Below are 18,701 nucleotides of genomic sequence, written 5' to 3' on the forward strand. Positions count from 1 at the left end.
CCTAGTCATGCTCTTGTAAATGGCAATCACCTCAGAATTCTGAACAGTGAATTTAGTGCCTATCCTGGCTAAGCCAGAGCGCTTGTAAATATTAACTTGGTTGTTTATGGAATGACCTTTAGTTTTTGCACATTTCCAGGGAAAAATGAGTCAAGTGGCCTGCTGCTCTAGAAGCTCTGGGAAAGAACCTGACATTAATGGGAGTTTGCCTGGACCAATCCCAATGAGAAGCTCAGGAGTTTTAGATTTGGGTAAATGAGAGCAGTTGACAGTCATCCTCGTCTGTGAAAAGGGGGCCAGTAATATTTGTGTGGGTCACCTCATAGGGTTGTGATAAGAGTCAGTGGAATAATGTGCAAAGGGCACTTGGCAGCCTTCAAGGTCAATTAGCATTGTTATGTCCTATATTTCTGCCACATAGCTATAACCTCAGGGCATAAAGCAGCCCAGCAGATACACTCATTACTCTATTAGGAAACGGAAGAGAATGCAAGGATCAAGGCTGTTCCACACCACTGCATTCACTGACTCCACCAAACAGTGCCTGCTTAGCCCACTCCAGAGCAGGAGCAAGTGGCCTTCAGGAGCAGGCAGGCAGCAGCTGCTGCCCGCGTTGCTAATGAGCTCAGCCCCTGCCTCTCTCTCTCATTTGGAGGTGGCTGTGAGCAGCACATGCCCATAAACAGGAGCCCTGGCTCTCTCACTGAGGCTCTAGAGTTCACTGTCTCAGACAGAGGGAGAACCAGGGAAGTCGGGGGAGAGCTCTTCACAGCAGGGCATGTCAGTGTTTCTAGTGTGTGTGATGGCCTGAGTAGCTTCCCTTTTGTGTCTGTGCATGTCCCTCCAAAAAGCCGGATCCTGAAAACAGGAGTTGCAGTGACAACACACAGAGTTCTTCACAGGGACACAGGTGAGAAAAGGACCAAGAGGACTATGACTTCTCACACAGGAGCCAGACCACCTTGTTCACCTTAATGGACGGATGTCAGGGAGGGGAAGGAAGGAATAAACATTTATTAAGCACCTACTATATGCCAGACCCTGGGCTACAAAGCACTTTACAAATATTTTGTCATCTGATCATCACAACAACCCTGTGAGGTCAGGTGCTGTTGCTATCCCCATTTTACAAGTAAGAAAACTGAGGCAAACAGAGGTTAAGTGACTTGCCCAGGATCTCACAACTAGGAAGTATCTGATTCCGAGGCCCAGTGCTCTATCCATGGTGCCATCTGGCTTACCTGGTAGACAGCATGTTTGCAGTGGTTAGCCACTGGCTCTCAAAAAAAAAAAAAGTGCCATGATACACTTTTAAGTTGAAACCTACATTATTAACATTTTCTCCTTCACTTGATTAAGTCTAGTTAATCAACAAAATAATAAGTCAAGTCCTAATTTATAGTATTGCTCATATCTATGGTATAAATGATCACAGTGAAAATTTAACAATCAGCTCTCACAAGGCAGGTAGGAGTGGCTCCAGCACACCCCTGTGTATTAGAATCACTAAACTGAAGACCCAAAAAGGACCTTAGAGGTCAATTAGTCCAAAGTCTTCCTTTTTCCAAAGAGAAAACTATAGCCATGAGAAGCCGAGCCTTACCCAAGGATCTATGGTGAGGTAGTCAGAGCATCAGACTCCAACCTGAGATCTCTTCCCTCTTCTTTCTACCACACCATTAAGGACCATGAGAATAGAAAGAATTACAATAACCAGACGTAATTAAATCCTGAAAGTCATCTGAAAAGTCGACATTACATCTGAATCCCAAAGCAGCTTATTAGAATATGAATATATGCAAGCATGGAAAAAAGGGATAAAGTATGGAGAGGCAGACAGGCATCCGGCATCCCATTTTGTAAGCCTTCACTTCAGAAAAAATGGCATCAAAAACAGTCCCAGATGATCCTAAAAGCTGCTTACAGCATCTCTTAAATTCAGCGGTCTCCTACTTTGGGTGTTAAAACAACTCTCCGCCTCCCCCGCTGGAGCCGTCACACAATAACCTAATTGTGAACTGGGCATTTAGCTCTAACCAGATGTTTGATTCATCCCCACCATTTTGTAATTCTTTCTTAAGGTGTTCTGGTGAAAGACATTGTCGATCATTTCGAGAATGTAGCCAACAAATCTAATGAGAAAAAACTCGTCATCTATTCTGCGGTAAGTATGTTGGTTTTCTCTGAGTTGAGGCAGAAGTAAGATCCAAAAGAAGACAACTTTATCTCCTAAATAGAAAGTTTTCCATAGCAAGTGGAGTCCAAAGGTGTGGACTGTACAGATGCCCAACTATAGGGATGTCCCTGATGGGACTGAAACAGTTTAATCTCTGTAAACACTTTACGAGTTTTAGTTTATAAGTGAAAGACAGCCTGGGATATTCATTCATTTCGCTCAACATTTCAACATACATTTATTAATCGCCTACTGTGTGTCAAGCACTCTGCTGACTCCCTTCAAGTCTTAGCAAAAATCCCACCTCCTCTACAAGAAGTCTTTCCCAATTCCCCTTAATGCTAGTGCTTTCCTCCATTGACTGCCTCCAGTTTATCCTATATATGTCTTGTTTGTACATCGTCGTTTGCATGTTGTCTCCCCTTTTAGATGATGAGCTACTGCAGAGCAGGGACTTGTGCCTTCTTTTGTAACCTGCGGTATCTGCCGCATAGTAGTAGGCACTTAAAAATGCTTATCAACTTGACTTGACTAGGCCCTGAGGACAGAAAGGCAAAAATGGCGCCTCACATTCCTGTTAGAGGGAAACAATGTGTAAGGAGAAAAGTAACTACAAAATCATTTCCTCGGATTGGGAAGAAGGGCATGGGGGCTAGAGAAGGAAGACCTAGGTTTAAATCCCATCTCTTATACCGTGTGATCATGAGAAAGTCACTTAACTTCTCAAATGACCCCGGCAATTCTCTAAGATCATACGATATAGATGAGTTACCAGATTTGTAACAGTAGAGGGAGACTCCACACTCAGAGTTCCCCATACCAATGGAATCAATGAACCAAAAGGAAGTAAGGGAAGGGGTGATATCAGTCTACCACAGGGCAGTGAACACGGGAATATAAAGCTAGGTCTTTGGGGTTTTAATATGCAATCTATTTCTAGTTTTGTGTGATCTTTAATAGGTCACTTACCTACCCTTTTCTACATTTGTTCATTAAAAAAATGAATGGGATATTGTTCTAAATCCCAGAAGTACATGAAAACAAACTAATAATTTCTAAGCACTCTGAAATATACTTTCCTCTACTTCAATAATTATATAAGTAACCCTCTCTAATTCTTATGGAATTTTATCCCCAAGTTTCTCAAGAAATTTTATCTCCAAATTCGTGCCTCAGGTGGCACAAGACCATTCAAAAATGTTATTACCCTGTAGTTGTGTCACATCCATGGGTCCCCAAAAACTTTATTATTAGTCATTAAGCTAATCGAAAAGGGTAAACCACAGGTAAGCCTGGAAAGTGTCTTTTCTTTCTTTCAGCATGACACTACTATTGGTGCCCTGCAGATAGGACTCGATGTTTTTAATGGAAAATTCCCTCCTTATGCTGCCTGCCACATAATGGAACTATACCTTGAAAATGGGTGAGTATTTCTGAATCCTTTGCAAAATCAAAATCACTATTATATCAAATTGCTTGCCTTTTCGGGGGGTGGGGAGGGAGGAAGGAAGGAGGGAATTTGGAACTCAAAATTTAAAAAAACTGAATGTTAAGAATTGTTTTTACATGTAATTGGAAAAAAAATATATAAAAACTTTCCAAAATCAAAATCAATGGTAACCTAAAGTTGTAGAAGAAGAAAAACATAGTATGTTAATCCATCCATTACAACTTTTAAAAAACTTTCATTTTTGTTCTGAACTTAAATGCAAAAAAACCCCAAACCCAGAGTATTTCCATACATACAGCATAATACAAAAAGAGGAGTCCATATGAAACCATGACTTTCCACCAGCCATGATTCTTAAAGCACTCCTATGTAGCGATTTATAAAATCAAGAGTTAATTCTGTTAGCCACTGGGAAAGAAGGAGTGTGGGAACAAAGAAGATAATCAAAGATGGATATAATGTTGGGGCTGGAAGAAACCTTATAAACCTGATGGGCTCACTCTTTCCTTCCCTACTTGCTGGGAAAACTAGAAAATGTGAAAAGAGATCATGACTAGGGAAGCAATAGAAAGGATCACAGAAGATAGAATGAACAGTTTTTATTAAAGAAAATTTAGAAGTGTTTGCACAAACAAATCTAATGCAGATAAAATTAGAAAGGAAACCTCTAACAGGATTGGGGGGTAGGGAGTCTGTAGAAAACTTTTCTGATAGAGATTTCATATCAAAGATATATAAGGAATTGATTCAAATTCATAACACTAAGAGCCATTCCCAAATAAATAAATGGCCAAAAGGAAACGAAGAGGAAGTTTTCAAAAGAAGAAATCCGAGCTGTCAACAACCACATGAAAAAATGTTCCAAATCACTAATAATTAGAGAAATGCAAATTAAAGCAACTCTGAGGTTCTATCATGTATTCATCAGACTGGCAAAGTTGACAAAACAGGAAAATAATAAGAGATGGAAGAGCTGAAGGAAAACAGGCATATTGATACACTGTTGATGGAGTTGTGAATTGGTCCAATCATTCTGGAAAGCAATTTGGAACTGTGTCCAAAAAGTTTTCTATACTGTTCCTACACACTCTTTGACTCAGTTATGACACTACTGGGCTTATACCTTAAAGGGATCAAAGAAAGAAGAAAAAGACCTCCATGTACCAAAATATTTTCAGCAACTCTTTGTGTAGTATCCAAAAACAGGAAACTAAAGGACTGCCCTCCTATTGGGGAATGGCTGCACAAATTGTGGTATGGAATACTGGAATGGAATGGAATGTTATTGTGCCATAAGAATGACAAAATGAAGTTTCAGAGGAAACCAGGAAGAAAGGCAGAATGAAGTAAGTGTGAAGAACTAGGAAAACAACCAATACGAAGACAGCAGCGTAGAGAAAGACAACTTTGAAAGGCTTTAGAACTCTGATCAATGAAATGACAAATTCCCCATCCAGAGTACTGACATACCACCTACCTCATGCCAGAGAGATAATGCTAGATGCTACATATATTTTTTTTAAAATGGCCAATGTGGGAGTTTAATTTACTGAACTATGCATATATGGGGGGTTATTTGGGGGCTTTTTTAATTGCTCAAAAAAAATTAATAGGGACAAACCAATTCTCTTTTCCTCAAACCAGTCTGACCCTCCATTGTCACCCTATACCACAATCAGACCCATTGCGACTAGGTGTCAGTATTGTGTTCAGCTCTAGGAATCTAGGAAACATATTAACAACCAGGCTGAGTACAGATTGTAGAAGAAAAAAATAGGATGCTAATGCAGCCATGATGCATTTGAAGACTGGGGATCATAAAAGGATCTGGAGACCAAACATATCAAACATTTTAAGGATTGCCATGTGGAAGGATTCAGTTTGTTCTGCATACTCTGGAGGGCAGAACTAGGAGCAAGGGGTGGAGAGAAGCAGATTTTTTTCTTAATACAAGGACACCGTTCTTACCAGAGCTGTCCAAGAGTGAAATGTATTACTGTAGGAGATGGCTGGTTTGCCCTCACTGGAAGTCCTCAAATCATTGGCTAGGTGACTGTCAAACATGTATCAGTGCAGTGGTGTTAGATCAGGTGGTTTTGAGATGCTATAATGCCATTCTCGGGCTTTGCCAACTTTACCTTGAACCCACTAGCTACAACAAGATCATTCCAAGAGCTGTCTTTCACTGGAGGAGGCTACTAGGCTTCCAGCATGGAAGAAAAGGGGCAGTGCTAAGTACACATTCAGGCATGCAGTGAGGGGTCTTGTCTCTCCTGAGAGCCAAGGATCACAGATGGGTTTGCAAGAAGACAACAAAGAGAAGGAGAACCAACCCACTTCATAGAGAAGGAAGTTAGACCATTTGTGCCACACATCTGCATTGTCACCCTCAAAAGTATCTGGGCAGTCAGAAGCACCTTGCTCCAGAGCATTCTTATGGTACTGCCATAGCTACATGCTTCTGACTATGTATCTTCCAGTGGGGTGAAGAGGAACTGGTGGCCAGTGAAGAAGTTCATCTCCTGCCTTGATCTCTCCCTGCCCCTCTTCAAGCAGGAAGCCCAGACAGTCATAATCCAGGAATGATGGTACCCACCAGTTTCAAGAAATCAGTTAACCAATATTAATTACTCAATTACTATGGGTAACTGTTCTAGCTAGGAGAGAGGGGGAGATGAGAAATAAATAGGCATAATACACCATCAAAGAATGTTAGAACCTTTGTTGTCCAGATGCCTCATCTGACAGAGAAGTCATGTGATAAGGTCATAAAGCCAATGGCAACCCTAGGCAAATACATTTCGCTACAAAACTGGTACATCACTTAGTACACAGAGCTGGCCCTCAAAATCTTTTTAAAAATAAATTTCTATTGAAATGTTTTTTTTAATATCACCTACATGTCTCCCAGTATCCTTCCTCCTCCCCACCTAGAGAGTTATCTTACATAACAAAGAATATTTTAAAAGAAAAATTAAGAAGAAGAGAAAAAAACCCAGCAAAACCAATCAATACAATCAAAAAGTCTGCAAATACACTGCTACACACTGGAGGACCTTCACCTCTGCAAATGAGTGAGGGGAGGTGTCTTCTCCTACCTCTTCTTTAGGGCCCGTGCTTTTTCTTTGTAATTCTACAACATTCATTTTCGGTTCTATTGTTGTTTTCCATTTACATTGTTGTAGTCACTGTGTATATTACTTCCTTGGCTCTGCTGACTTTACTCTGCATCAGTTCATGGAAGGCTTTCTATGCTTCTTTGTATTCATAATATTTGGTGTTTCTTAAACCAGAGTAATATTCCATTATATTCATTTTCTACAATTTGTTCAGCCACTTCCCAGTTGACAAGCATCTTCTTTGATACCCCTGGACATCCTAAAAGAAAAATATATCTGCATGAGAGACAAGAGTCTGATAGAAAGGGAGCAATGTGCCACGAGGAAAAAGAGCACTGTCTCTCAGTTCAAAAGATGTGTATGGTCTTGTGCAAGTCATATAACCTCTTTAGACCACAGTTTTTCCATAGATAAAACGAAAGGGTTGGACTGAAGATATAACATACCACCCACCTCCTGCCACAGAGATAATACACTTAAAATGCAAGACACAACATACATTTTTTAAAATGGCCAATGTGGGAATTTGTTTTGCTGGATTATCCATACTTGTTATGAGGGTTTTATTTTGTTTTTTTAATTGTTAAAAAACATTAATGGGCACAAGCCAATTCTCTTTTCTTCAAACTAGTCTGATCCTCCAGCTAGGTAGCACAGTAAATAAAGCACTGAGCCTGGAATCAGAAGATCTGACCTCAGACATTTGCTAGCTATGTGACCTTGGGCAAGTCCCTTAACCTCTATTTGCCTCAGTTTCCTCATCTGCAAACTGGGGATAATAATAGCACCTACTTCCCCGGGATGTTGTGAGAATTGAAAGGTTTAATATTTTAAAGCACTTATCACAATGCTTGGCGCATAGTAAGTGCTATGTAAATGTTAGCCATTATGGGCATAATAACAGCATCTACCTCCCAGGGCTGTCGTAAGGAGATCGAGTGAGATGATAATTGTAAAGCACTGAGCACAAAGTCTGGCGCATAGTAGGCGCTCTATAAATGTTAGATGTTATTAGTTATAATCACTGAGGTCCCTTCCATCTCTATGAGCCTATGAAATTCCCAGAGATTCCTGACAACAATGATACTAGAGCACATCTCACACAGTAGGTGATTAACAAATATTGAATTGAATTACATCAGCATGGATATTTCTAGCTGCTCAGCCCTTTACACACTCACGCACTGGAAGGAACATTGGATTTTTTTCAGGAGAGGACTTGGTTTCAAACCCCTGCTTTTCCATTTACCACTCATGGGACCTTGGACAGCTCTCTTCCCCTCTCCGGGCCTCAGCTAACTCTTTGGACTCCTGGTGGTGTGGGCAGTCAGACCTGTACCATAACCTCATGTCAGGTTTAGATGAGGAGTGAAACTGCGAGAAGCCCTTCTGTTCACTCTGGCCAGTTAGGACTCGGTCTTGGCTTCATTCCCATTCTGCTCCTCACTACCGCCCTCTTGGGACATGCAGCCTCCCTTCCCCCTTCTAATACTCTGAATAAAACTAGGGATGGGGATTATTTTTCTACTAAAAAGCAATGACTGGAAGGAAAATATTAACCAAGGACCACAAACATGGGAAGAACCTTATTTTCGGTTATGTTTGTTTCTGATTAAAGAAAAATCAGCAAAAAAAGCTAAACTCTTCTACTTCAGATTTACGAGGAAGGGACAAAAGCAATATACTATGATGGAAAAAGTTCTGAATTAGAGCCAGGGTCTTAGGTTCAAATCCTAGCTTCGCTGCTGTTCCATGCATGACTTTGGGCATGACTCAACTCTTTGGGGCCTCAGTTTCCTCATCCGTAAAATGACTAGAAGGCCTCTAAGGTCCCTTCCGACTCTCAGCTGTGACCCTATTAGCATAGTGTTTACATATTATTTATATGTATTATGTATTTACATATATGTGTGTATATTAAACAGACATCTGTAACAAATATATAACATATTTTTAAAGAGAGGTAGACAGCAGGTGCTGCTAGGGAGATAGGCAAGCTAGGCCAGCAATCTCCCACGAGCTTATTGAGCCAAGCCCCTGTTCCCCCTATGTTCCTGTAGATGGAGCTTCCCTAGCAACTCAGTCTGCTTCAGGGGCTTGGCTTTCACTTTCAAAGCAACTCATTATTCCCCTTCCTTCACAAAATGTATCTGGCTTTTCAAAGCCTAGAATGACAACTAGTCAGAACAGGAAAATGGAAAAGGAAAGGAATGGGAAAATGTCCTCATTTGGTTCTCTAGCAGCTTGCTGTCCTTACCAGCTCCTGATATAGAAGTATATCAATCCTGAATTCATGTCAGGCTGGTACCAGATCGCTATTGCTCTCTGCTGGTCCTGCTGTTCTAAATTATCCCCCAGGCCAACCTGTTCTGGTCACTCTGGGATGAGGAATCTGCTGTCTCTGTTCCTCTATTTATAAACATACATATATACATATATATGTGTTTGTGCCCACAGCTCAGCATTTCTCATGATCAAAGCTTTATCATATTTGATTACGGAACAAACTTTTAGAATAAAGGTTAATGCCTCCCAGGCCTAGAGAGAAGCATCAGGTTCAAAGTAAGTGATGACCTATCACAGGATGCCTTGATCCAGAGAGAAGGAAAGGGGAGAGGAAAGGAAGGTCACCCTATCTCCAGCTAAAACTAATATAGCTTTCCAGAACTCAGAAGTGAAGTTCTATGTAATCAACAGATAGAGTAAAAAAAGACACCTAAGGGAGAGAGAGAAAACCAGGGAACAGAGGAGGAAGGGAAAGGGAGAAACATTTGGGGGGGAAGGACAAAAACATGGTGATTGGGTCATAGGCTCATACATTTAGAGCTAGAAAGGACCATAATGATCAAGTCAATCCTCCTCATTTGACACGTGAAGAAATTGAAGCCCACAAAAGTTAAGTGTCTTGTTCTAGTTCATATATGCCAATGACCATACTCCAACCCAGATGCAAACATGCAAGAGACTGATGTCTACATTGAGTCTTATGGATTGACAAGAACTTTGAAGAAGCAGTCACAAAAGGAATGAGTAAAATATGAGACTGACGGATAGGGAAAGGCCAGCCCCTTGCCCACTCTACCCTGACATTCAGCCACTTCCAAAACCCTGATCTGATTCCCCTCCTATTGTGACAACGCTTCAAAAATCACTCCTTCCTGACCCTCTCCCCCTCCATTGAAATATCCCTAATTCCTCCCCATTCCATTAATGGCCAACATCTTCCACCCATTCCCTACAACACTTTTCTCCCTGGGTCTGCCCTTCCCATCACGGCCACAACACAGATTTCTCCCATTCCCTCAACCCCAAGGTAGGCAAAGCATCTTCAGATACCCTAATCTTTTACTTCCTGTGTTGTAGTCCACCTAGGGAGGAATTTAGAGGCACTTGAGCTATACAGGAACTAAAATGGCTCTCTCTTATGTCCCACAAACCAGGCAATACAACGTTGAAATGTACTATCGGAATGACACAAAGCAGGATCCTTATCCCCTCACCCTGCCAGGCTGCACGTCCAGCTGTCCACTGAAGCAGTTTGTTGAGCTGGTCTCTCCTATAATGACAGAAGACTGGTCAAAGGAATGTTTCAGCCTTAGTGAAGACCAAGGTACTAAGGAAGTTAATAAAACATATCAAGGAAGTTAATTCCTACTCAAGAAGCAACATCAAGAAGGCCTAGGAATCATTCACAGCACAGCTCTGGGGTCATGCCTTAGCCATCACTCTCAGTGGCCAGGGGAAAATGGATTTTGGTGATGTGTTTCAGGGAATTCCCATTCTTATGAAGGCTAGACCTTTCCTTCTATTACTACTACCTTCACTCACAACAAACTTTCCTCAGCTTGTATACAAGGGTGATGTAATGTCTATCAGGCAGCTTCTAAATCTAATCGGGGATAAAACTGGAGAGAATGTTACAAGTTTTCCAAGTTTCATGGGGCTCATCTAAGCCATCCGTGTACTAGATTGGCCTCACCAGTCTTCAAACTTCCTGAGAATACCTTGAATTCAGATTAACAGCACTAAGTGTGGACAGCCCTTTAAACACCAGGTAGAAGAATATGTTTTAGATGCAAACACACTATCTTCAATTCTCAGGGGTCCTAGGGGGATGAGTGATCATATGCCATTGAGGGAACAGACTTCTAATAAGCAGAAGCTGACAGCAACAGGCTGTACTAGCCCAACTCCCAGGAGTTCCCACCTTCCTAACAGAAGATGCCAAGATGATAGCTACGGAGAGGAAGAGCTGATAAAGTAAATGAGTCAGATGGGGGCAATCCTCATATGAGGTCAGTAGATAAGAGCAGCATAAAGGCAAGGATGGGGCTGACTAAGATACTGACAAGTAAGACTGGGAGATGGAACTAAATCTTCACTTGAATTGTCCTATCCTGGGAAGCAGGTTGTGTCTTGTTTTGAATTTGGTTATGGGTTTGTGGGTTGTTGGGGCGTTTTTTAATCCTGATTAGCAGAATAGGAAAAAATAAAAATTTCCTTGATCTATCTGATTCCTGAAAACCAATGAAAAACCTCTCTTCTTGTTGATCCTGAGAAGTGAAAACAATCTGTGAGAGTACATTGTGTGCATGTAATATGTGCAGATAGATAGATACATTGGTTAGATGAGTAGATAAAGAGATTAGATGGATGGATAGGGATAGATGGACAGATAGAGGAGATGTCAGGTGAGGAAAGTGGAAACCTGTATGCTGGCACAGGAAATATGCACAAAAGAGATGAGAGATGTAAATAAGTATTTTTTCTAGAAGCCACCAACCTGAGGGATGTAAAAACTGAAAGAGGTTTGGGAGAGAAGGCACCGTCATGTTTGGTGAACTTGAGAAAGTCAGGAAAGATAAGAACTTTCCAAGGATATGCAAAATAAAAACTTGGAGTATAGACAGTGAATTCTCAGGATGCTGTGAAATCTAGACCCCAGGAGCCAAACTCCATGCATGTATCTCTCAATTCAAAAACCAAGTAGGGGCAGGATGAAGTCTAAGAGAGCAGCCAGGTTGGAAATGATGAGATGGCTATCCTAAGCCCCCTCCTTAAGTGGAGAATCTGGGAAGAGTTTTCTGATATCCACTCCCCCATACCCTTTCCAATCAGAGGGAGGGAGAAGACACAGGGAACTGAGGAGGTATAAGTTTCAGAGTAGATGTGATCTTACAGAAGGATGAATTGCTGGAAAACTCGATGAAGTTTAGGAGATCAGCCAGGTGGGAAACAACAAGATGGCTGCCATGGGCAGATTTCTGCACCTAAGAAGTCACTACAGAAACCGATGTTCCATTGAGTGAATGTCTTCCCACAGGAGTCAGAGAATGAAAGCTGAGGTGGATTTGACATGGGAATGATGCAAAAATGCCTAAAGGCTATCATTCTGCAGACAAAACTGCTGAAGGCAAAAGGGAGAAAATTCTAAGGGATGGTTCCACCTGGATACTAAAGTCACAAGTAGAGTTTCTCCAAATTAAGATGGCTTAATGTGGAGAGAAGTGGACAGCACCTTCCAAATGACACCTCTTCAGCCCTCTCTTACCAGATAAACAACAAATATGACAATGATTAATTAAAATGATGCTGTTATCAGCCTTAGGTCTAGATCCTACTTTTCAGTGACACACCTAATTTTTCCCAGTCTCTCAATGAGTTATATAGGAAATAGGAGGAGGGGAAAAGGGAGACTCCAGTATTAGGAAATTCAAAAAGTGACTTTAAAACTGGACTTTTCAAAGTGTTGTGCATGCAGGAGTATGTATTTCTTTAAATAGTTTTAAAGTCCTTCAGTACAGATTCCAGAGGGCCCAGATCTTACTGGAAGGAAAATAAATAATGTTATAAGGGTTTTAAAAGATCCATTTTACCAGGAAAAAGCACTTAATTTGGATTTCACTAATAATTTGTGATCATGCTGACAGGGTCTGAGTTTAAGTTGACTTCAGCATCATCTAATCCAAAAAAAAAAAAAAAGGAAATGGACAGGGGAAGAGACTTGCAGGCAAATGCATAGTATACTGGAAAGGAAATGTAGACTACTCAAGGACAGATTATTTTGAAGCATTTTCAAAATACCATGATATCTACTTAACCTAACTGGCATCTAAGTGGAAGTTAATAGTATTTTAGATGAGTATGTTTATTACAAACTGTTCTTATCTTTTCATTAAAGCAGGCTCTCTACTAATGAACTGTGCAAGCCTATTTTCTTGCTATAATATTTGACAACAATAAAGCTTGATTTCTTTACAAATAGTCTGTAATTCAAAATTTTCACCAATTCTGATAGGGTTCCCCATTATCCTCTTTCTTGTCCCCAAATTATTCCAAATTTAAGGATCTACTGGTTGTGAATAGATTTTTTTGCTTACCACTTTTTAAAATTATAGGGCCATTGGACATGTTGTTATTCATTCATTCAGTTGTGTCCAGCTCTTGTGACCCCATGGACCATAGCAGGACTGGCCCTTCTATCCTCCACCGTCTCCCAAAGTCTGTCCAAGCTCATGTCCCATTGGACGTACACATAAGGCAAATGCTCACGTAGTGCCTCACCCTGAAGTTCTCATGCATAAACCTGGAACTTAACGGGACAATAGTGGGGAACATAGACTACTGATAAGCCACAAAATTGACTGTGCATAGTATTCTAATTTTTCTCTCGTTATAACTTGAATCTTTAGTTGGAGTGTTAATGGTGATGGCAATATCTGTCTTATCTTACTACTACCTATATTACTCCATTTGATAACTATAAAAACATATCTGATGAAACAAAATGCAAAAAAAAATTATAAATCAGCCACAAAACAGATTTTAAAAGTTGTTACCGTTCCCCACCCCAGTCCCAATTCTGTACAGCCTTCAAAATTTTTATTAAGCCAAATTGCATCTTTCATTGCCAATTATCCTCCGGTTTTCATCTCCCATAATTCTGCTGTCCACCTTATGATAGTATCTAAGAAGCAGCACAGTCTAATGGCCGAAACACTGGACTAGTCGAAAGGGAACCTGCTTCTGGTTCTAGTTCTATCACTGACTCACTCTGAGACCACAGAAGAATCATCTCTTCATTCTTGGGCTGAGTTTCCTTGACCGTACTATGAAAGGATTGGGTTTTCTCTAGGACCATAAGATGTAGAACTGAAAAAAAACTTTAGGGATCATCTTTTTAGAGTCCACCTTCCTTATTTCACAGTTGAGATAACCAAGGCCTAATGATAAGCCAGAGTAGTAGGATGGAGGCTTGTGGATTAGATCTGGAAGAGACCTTAAAGACCATCTAGAGTGACCAGGGGTGGGGAACCTGCAGCCTTGAGGCCACATATGGCCCTCTGTGTCCTCAAGTGTGGCCCTTTGACTGAATCTAAAATTCACAGAACAAAGTGGCTGTACTTGAGGATAGACCTAAAAGGCTACATGTGGCCTTGAAGCTACAGGTTCCCCACTCCTGATCTAGACCAAACCCCTCATTCTGCACTTAAGACCCACCTTCTCTGTCTAAGGTCACCAAAGCAGAAACAGGACTCTGGCCCAGGTCTTTTGATTTCAGATCCAGTGTGCTCCCCAGACTTGACAGATCTATGAATCTAACACTTCATAAAACAAATAAGTTTACCTTCAATCTCCATAAAAATGTTTATTTAGGAAAGGAATAAATGGTTATATGTGAGTGTGTTTTCCTTTATTTTCAGAGGTTTACATGCAAAAAAATTTAATTAGCAGTTAAGAAAGAAGTTCCCTTACTTAATTTCTATTTCTTGAATACCCAGCTCTCCATGGACTAGGTGGAAATGAGAGAACAGATTAGAAATAAAATACAGTTTGTCTGGAATTGCTTACTTTTATATAATAGGGATGATTTAAGAGTTTCTCCAGAATACAAATTCTCATAAAAATGAAAACTGACTCCTGAAATATCCCACCCAACCCAAAGAGATGGAAAGAAGAGAAAGAATGAACTCCATTTCTTTTAGGCCTACTGCCTGACTGCTTCATGGTTGGCCCTTCATGATTTCTTTCATGCCTAGGACTCAGGTCATTGTCCATTTCAAGGCTGACTATTAATTTCAAAGTACCTGACATTTAAAGGGAGGGCAGAAAACCAACACTGTTGTACAGCTCTTGGATCTTCTTAATAAAAACTGCTCATGTACCTTTTTCTCTTTTTCCAAGCTCTGAGGATAGCACTGATTGCCTTTTGCCTATCATCTGGTGTTTTGGTGGTGTTGCTGTTTATCCTCTTCCATTACGGACCCTGCAGAAAGAGGAACCCCTATCAGTCTATTTAAAAGGATGGTCAAAGCGAGAACAGAGGAGCTATACAAGATTCCTGGTATGACATACCTGTTTGTGATGCAACCCTCAAAGAAATGGCATTCAGCTCAAGGGGATACTTCTGCCTAAGCTAATCTGTTCCATTTTGTTTAGAGCTTGGAATGAAATCACAGCAGTTCAGTAACAACCACCAGATTGACAGCTAAAGGCATGCATACTTAGGATTCATTGGCCACCTCAGAGCCATGAATTGAGACTGACAATTTTATCTGGCTAGGTAGAGAGGTGGCTCCCTGACAAAGGATTGTTGTGTCTCATACAGGAAACTTATTATGCCATCTCTCACGAAGAGATTGAAGTGGTCAGTATAGGGAGTAAAAGGAAACCAACTTTAGATCACCTCTTTCTCAAAAAGAGTGAAGAAATTTATGGTCAGACAAAGAGTAAGGTTAAAGGAAGCTAGATAAAGAGGAAAGATGGAAGACTGATGTCATAAAGGATGGTTTTCAAGAAATAAAAACCAATAGGAAGTTGTAGATGATCTTTTTGTAAAAAAAAAAAATAAGATATAGCTAGGATATAGAAATGGAAAATGTAGTTTGAGTTGTAGCAACATACTTCTATCTAGGATGTGTTCAAAACCGCAAGAGGAAGGTATTCAAATTCCTTAACTTATAACATTAACCTTTTTAGCTCTAGTTCCATCCAATAGGATGTTAGAAAAGAGCAAGTAGAATTAAGATTTGGAAATGTCTGCAATGATAAAGCAACTAGAAAATTCATGGATCATGATTCCATTTGCAAGGCTATTTTGTTTTTATCTGGCTTTAATAAGAGGAAATGCCATAGCAAGGATTAAGGATAACCATGACTAAATGGAAGTATATTTCAACTTCTGCAAATTTCATATCTTGCATTTCCTACTACATACCCAGGCCCAGCCATTATTTTGTTGGTGACACATCTCAGGGCTTCAATTTCTTCATCTTTAAAATGAGGGGGTTGGACACAATGACCACCGAGGTCCCTCCCAGCTCTAAATTTTATGATCCTGTGATTTCATATTAATAAAAGATTAGCTTTGAAATATGAATGGAATCAATGCATGAATTAGCTAATAATTTTTCTGTAGTAGATATTAGGCCATTTAGATACAATATCCTTCTTAGCTCAAGGATGGTAGTCAAAATCTTTATGTCTTTATTTTTCATGAGAGACAATGAGATAGTTAAGAGAGTGCTGGGCGTGAAGTCTGGAATACCTGAGTTCAGTTTCTGCCTCTGAAACCTACTGGCTGGTAGCCAACCCCTCAGTTCCCTAGGCATTTCTCTAAGATGATAATAAGAAGCAAAGGTGCTGGTCTGCATTGTTCAAAGAAGCACCTTCCTGGAAGCTCCCCCAGTCCACCAAAAAAAAAAAAAAGTCCATACTTGGTTAGTGCAAAAGGAAAGAAGACAGCTGGAGTACTGTACCTGAAATCAGGAAAATCTCCATTCAAATTAACCAAAAAAACATCCCAAGTCCATGAGACATGCATTGCCCAGCCTCAGACACTTACTTAGCTGTGTGACTGAGCAGACCACTTAACATCTATCTGCCTCAACCATAAAATGAGTGTAATAACTGCACTTACCTCACAAGGTTGTTGTGAGGATCAAATGTATAAAGTGTTAAGACACAGAGCCTTCTACATAGTAGGCACTTAAATAAATGCTTGTTTCCTTCCTCTCTCTCCCTGTCTCTTTCTCTATTTTATTAATTTTTTTTTCACTTGTCAAACTTTTTTTTTCTCCCTCCCATCTCTTCCCAACCACTGGAAAAGAAAAAAAAAAGAAAAGAAAACCCTAAAGGCAATGGGTTCATAGACTCATATTCAGATTTGAAAGGGACCTCTGAGATACAACCTCTCCACTTTATAGTGGAGGTCAGTTAAGTGACTTGCCTAAGGCCACACAGCTAGTTAGTGGTGACTCTGGAACTTGGAGCAGCTGTGTGGCCCAGTGGATAGAACCCTAGACCTGGAACCAGAAAGACCTCCAATCCAGCCTCAGATACTTTCCAGCTGGGTGACGTTGGGCAAATCACTTAACCTGTTTCAGTTTCTTCCCTTGCTTAAGATGGAAATAATGGGGATAATGATAATCAGATAATGAGAATCAAATAAGATAAGGTTGTGGAATGCTTTGCAAACCTTAAAGCATTATCATTCTTAGATACTGGGGGTGTGGGAGGGGTGACCTGTTTTTCTCAAGTCTCTCATTTCAGTGATAAAAGAAATCCCTCCCCCAAAATCCAATTTAGCCTCCCAAAGATGAAAATTAGGTCTGCCCCCAGTCATTTCCTGGGAGCTACTATGTTGACAAATACTATAATTATTTTTTAAGCTTCATGGCAGAATGAAAAACCATTGGTGACAAATGATCCATAACAATAAATCAGAGAGCACAAATGTATCCTGTAACATTTGTCAGAACACAAACTCCTCACGTGGCTTCAAGATCTCTGAGATCTCTCTGAGATTATCTAAATTGGCTGCACTCGTAAAAGTGACTTTTTTCAGATGTGGCCAAGATGATATAAGGTTCTTAGGATATTAGGCATCTCTATCTTTGACATCATAATAAATACTACTTAGAATCCAATCCTCAGAACTTCAGCAAGCAGTCCAGACAGGTGACTGAATAAGATTAGAAACCAGAGTGTCAAGGGGGAGGCAGGGAGCTTTCATAAGAGGCTAGATGGCCTAAAGCAGAAATGTTAGGTACCCTCTAGGAGAAAAAGAACCAAGTGAGAACATTAGACAGTTGCTCCAAGGTGGTGAGATTCAAGACCTGCATGGTTACTGATGGGAAAGAGCCATTTGTCTCCCCAGGGGCATCAGGACATTTCACCTGTCCTAGGAGAGAATTTTACGGCACCTAATCATGCTGCACAAAAGTCAGGCTTTAGCACAGCCCACTTTTCTTCCCTTTTTTGCCAGCACCTTCCCTCTTCTCTCCTCTTACAGCACTGGTTCAAAAGTTGGAATAGGCCTGAATTTGAATTTAGCTTCAGATGTTTGTTTACCACTTATGTGACCCTGGACAGGCCAGGTCACTCTGCCTCACTTTTTTCAACTACAAAATGAGGATAATAAGAACACCTACCTCTCAGATTTGTCTTGAGGATCAAATGGGATCACATTTTTAAAGCTCAGTACAGTGGCTGGCACATAATGGCTTAATAAATGCTTGTTTCCTTCCTCTCTTTTAAAAAACATTAGGTTTTTTTTTTATTGTCATGGATTTTTTCTCCCTCTCATTTCTCCCCTCCACTGGAAAGAAAAAGAAAAAGAAACTCCTCATAACAAATAAAAGTTGTCAAATAAAACAATTCCCTCCTCTCTCCAAGCTTTCTGTATTCTTTGCCTTTCTTTCCTAGCCCCAGATCTGCTTGTGTTTAGGGAAGTTTCCAAGTAACAAAAACAGCTGGAATGTATTTAGCACACATCCGATGTCTCATCTGACTTTCACAACCACCTTGGGAGAGAGGCGCAATTGTCCCCATTTTACTGGTGATGAAACTGAGACACAGGGAGGTTATGGGGTTTTTCTGGGGTCGCATACCTAGTAAGTATCAGAGGAAGGTCTTCCTGACCCCAAGTCCCATAGGGTCCACTGCACTGTCTCGC

General features: G+C 40.5%; 1 protein-coding gene across 2 annotated transcripts in view; it reads left to right on the forward strand.

The window, feature by feature from the left end:
- Positions 1-16,767, forward strand: part of ACP3 (acid phosphatase 3) — a 53,437-nt gene extending 36,670 nt beyond the window's left edge. The window contains exons 8-11 of one of the 2 annotated variants that reach the window (XM_036761081.1): positions 2,082-2,164; positions 3,496-3,599; positions 10,186-10,355; positions 14,930-16,767. In XM_036761081.1, the coding sequence (XP_036616976.1) occupies positions 2,082-2,164; positions 3,496-3,599; positions 10,186-10,355; positions 14,930-15,045 (473 nt within the window). In that variant the 3' untranslated portion in view covers positions 15,046-16,767. The remainder of the gene's footprint in view (positions 1-2,081; positions 2,165-3,495; positions 3,600-10,185; positions 10,356-14,929) is intronic. The other variant, XM_036761082.1, reaches the window with a different exon arrangement.
- Positions 16,768-18,701: the final 1,934 nt, after the last annotated feature.

The sequence above is a fragment of the Trichosurus vulpecula genome, chromosome 5 (genome assembly GCF_011100635.1).
Source record: "Trichosurus vulpecula isolate mTriVul1 chromosome 5, mTriVul1.pri, whole genome shotgun sequence".
Classification (NCBI taxonomy): domain Eukaryota; kingdom Metazoa; phylum Chordata; class Mammalia; order Diprotodontia; family Phalangeridae; genus Trichosurus; species Trichosurus vulpecula.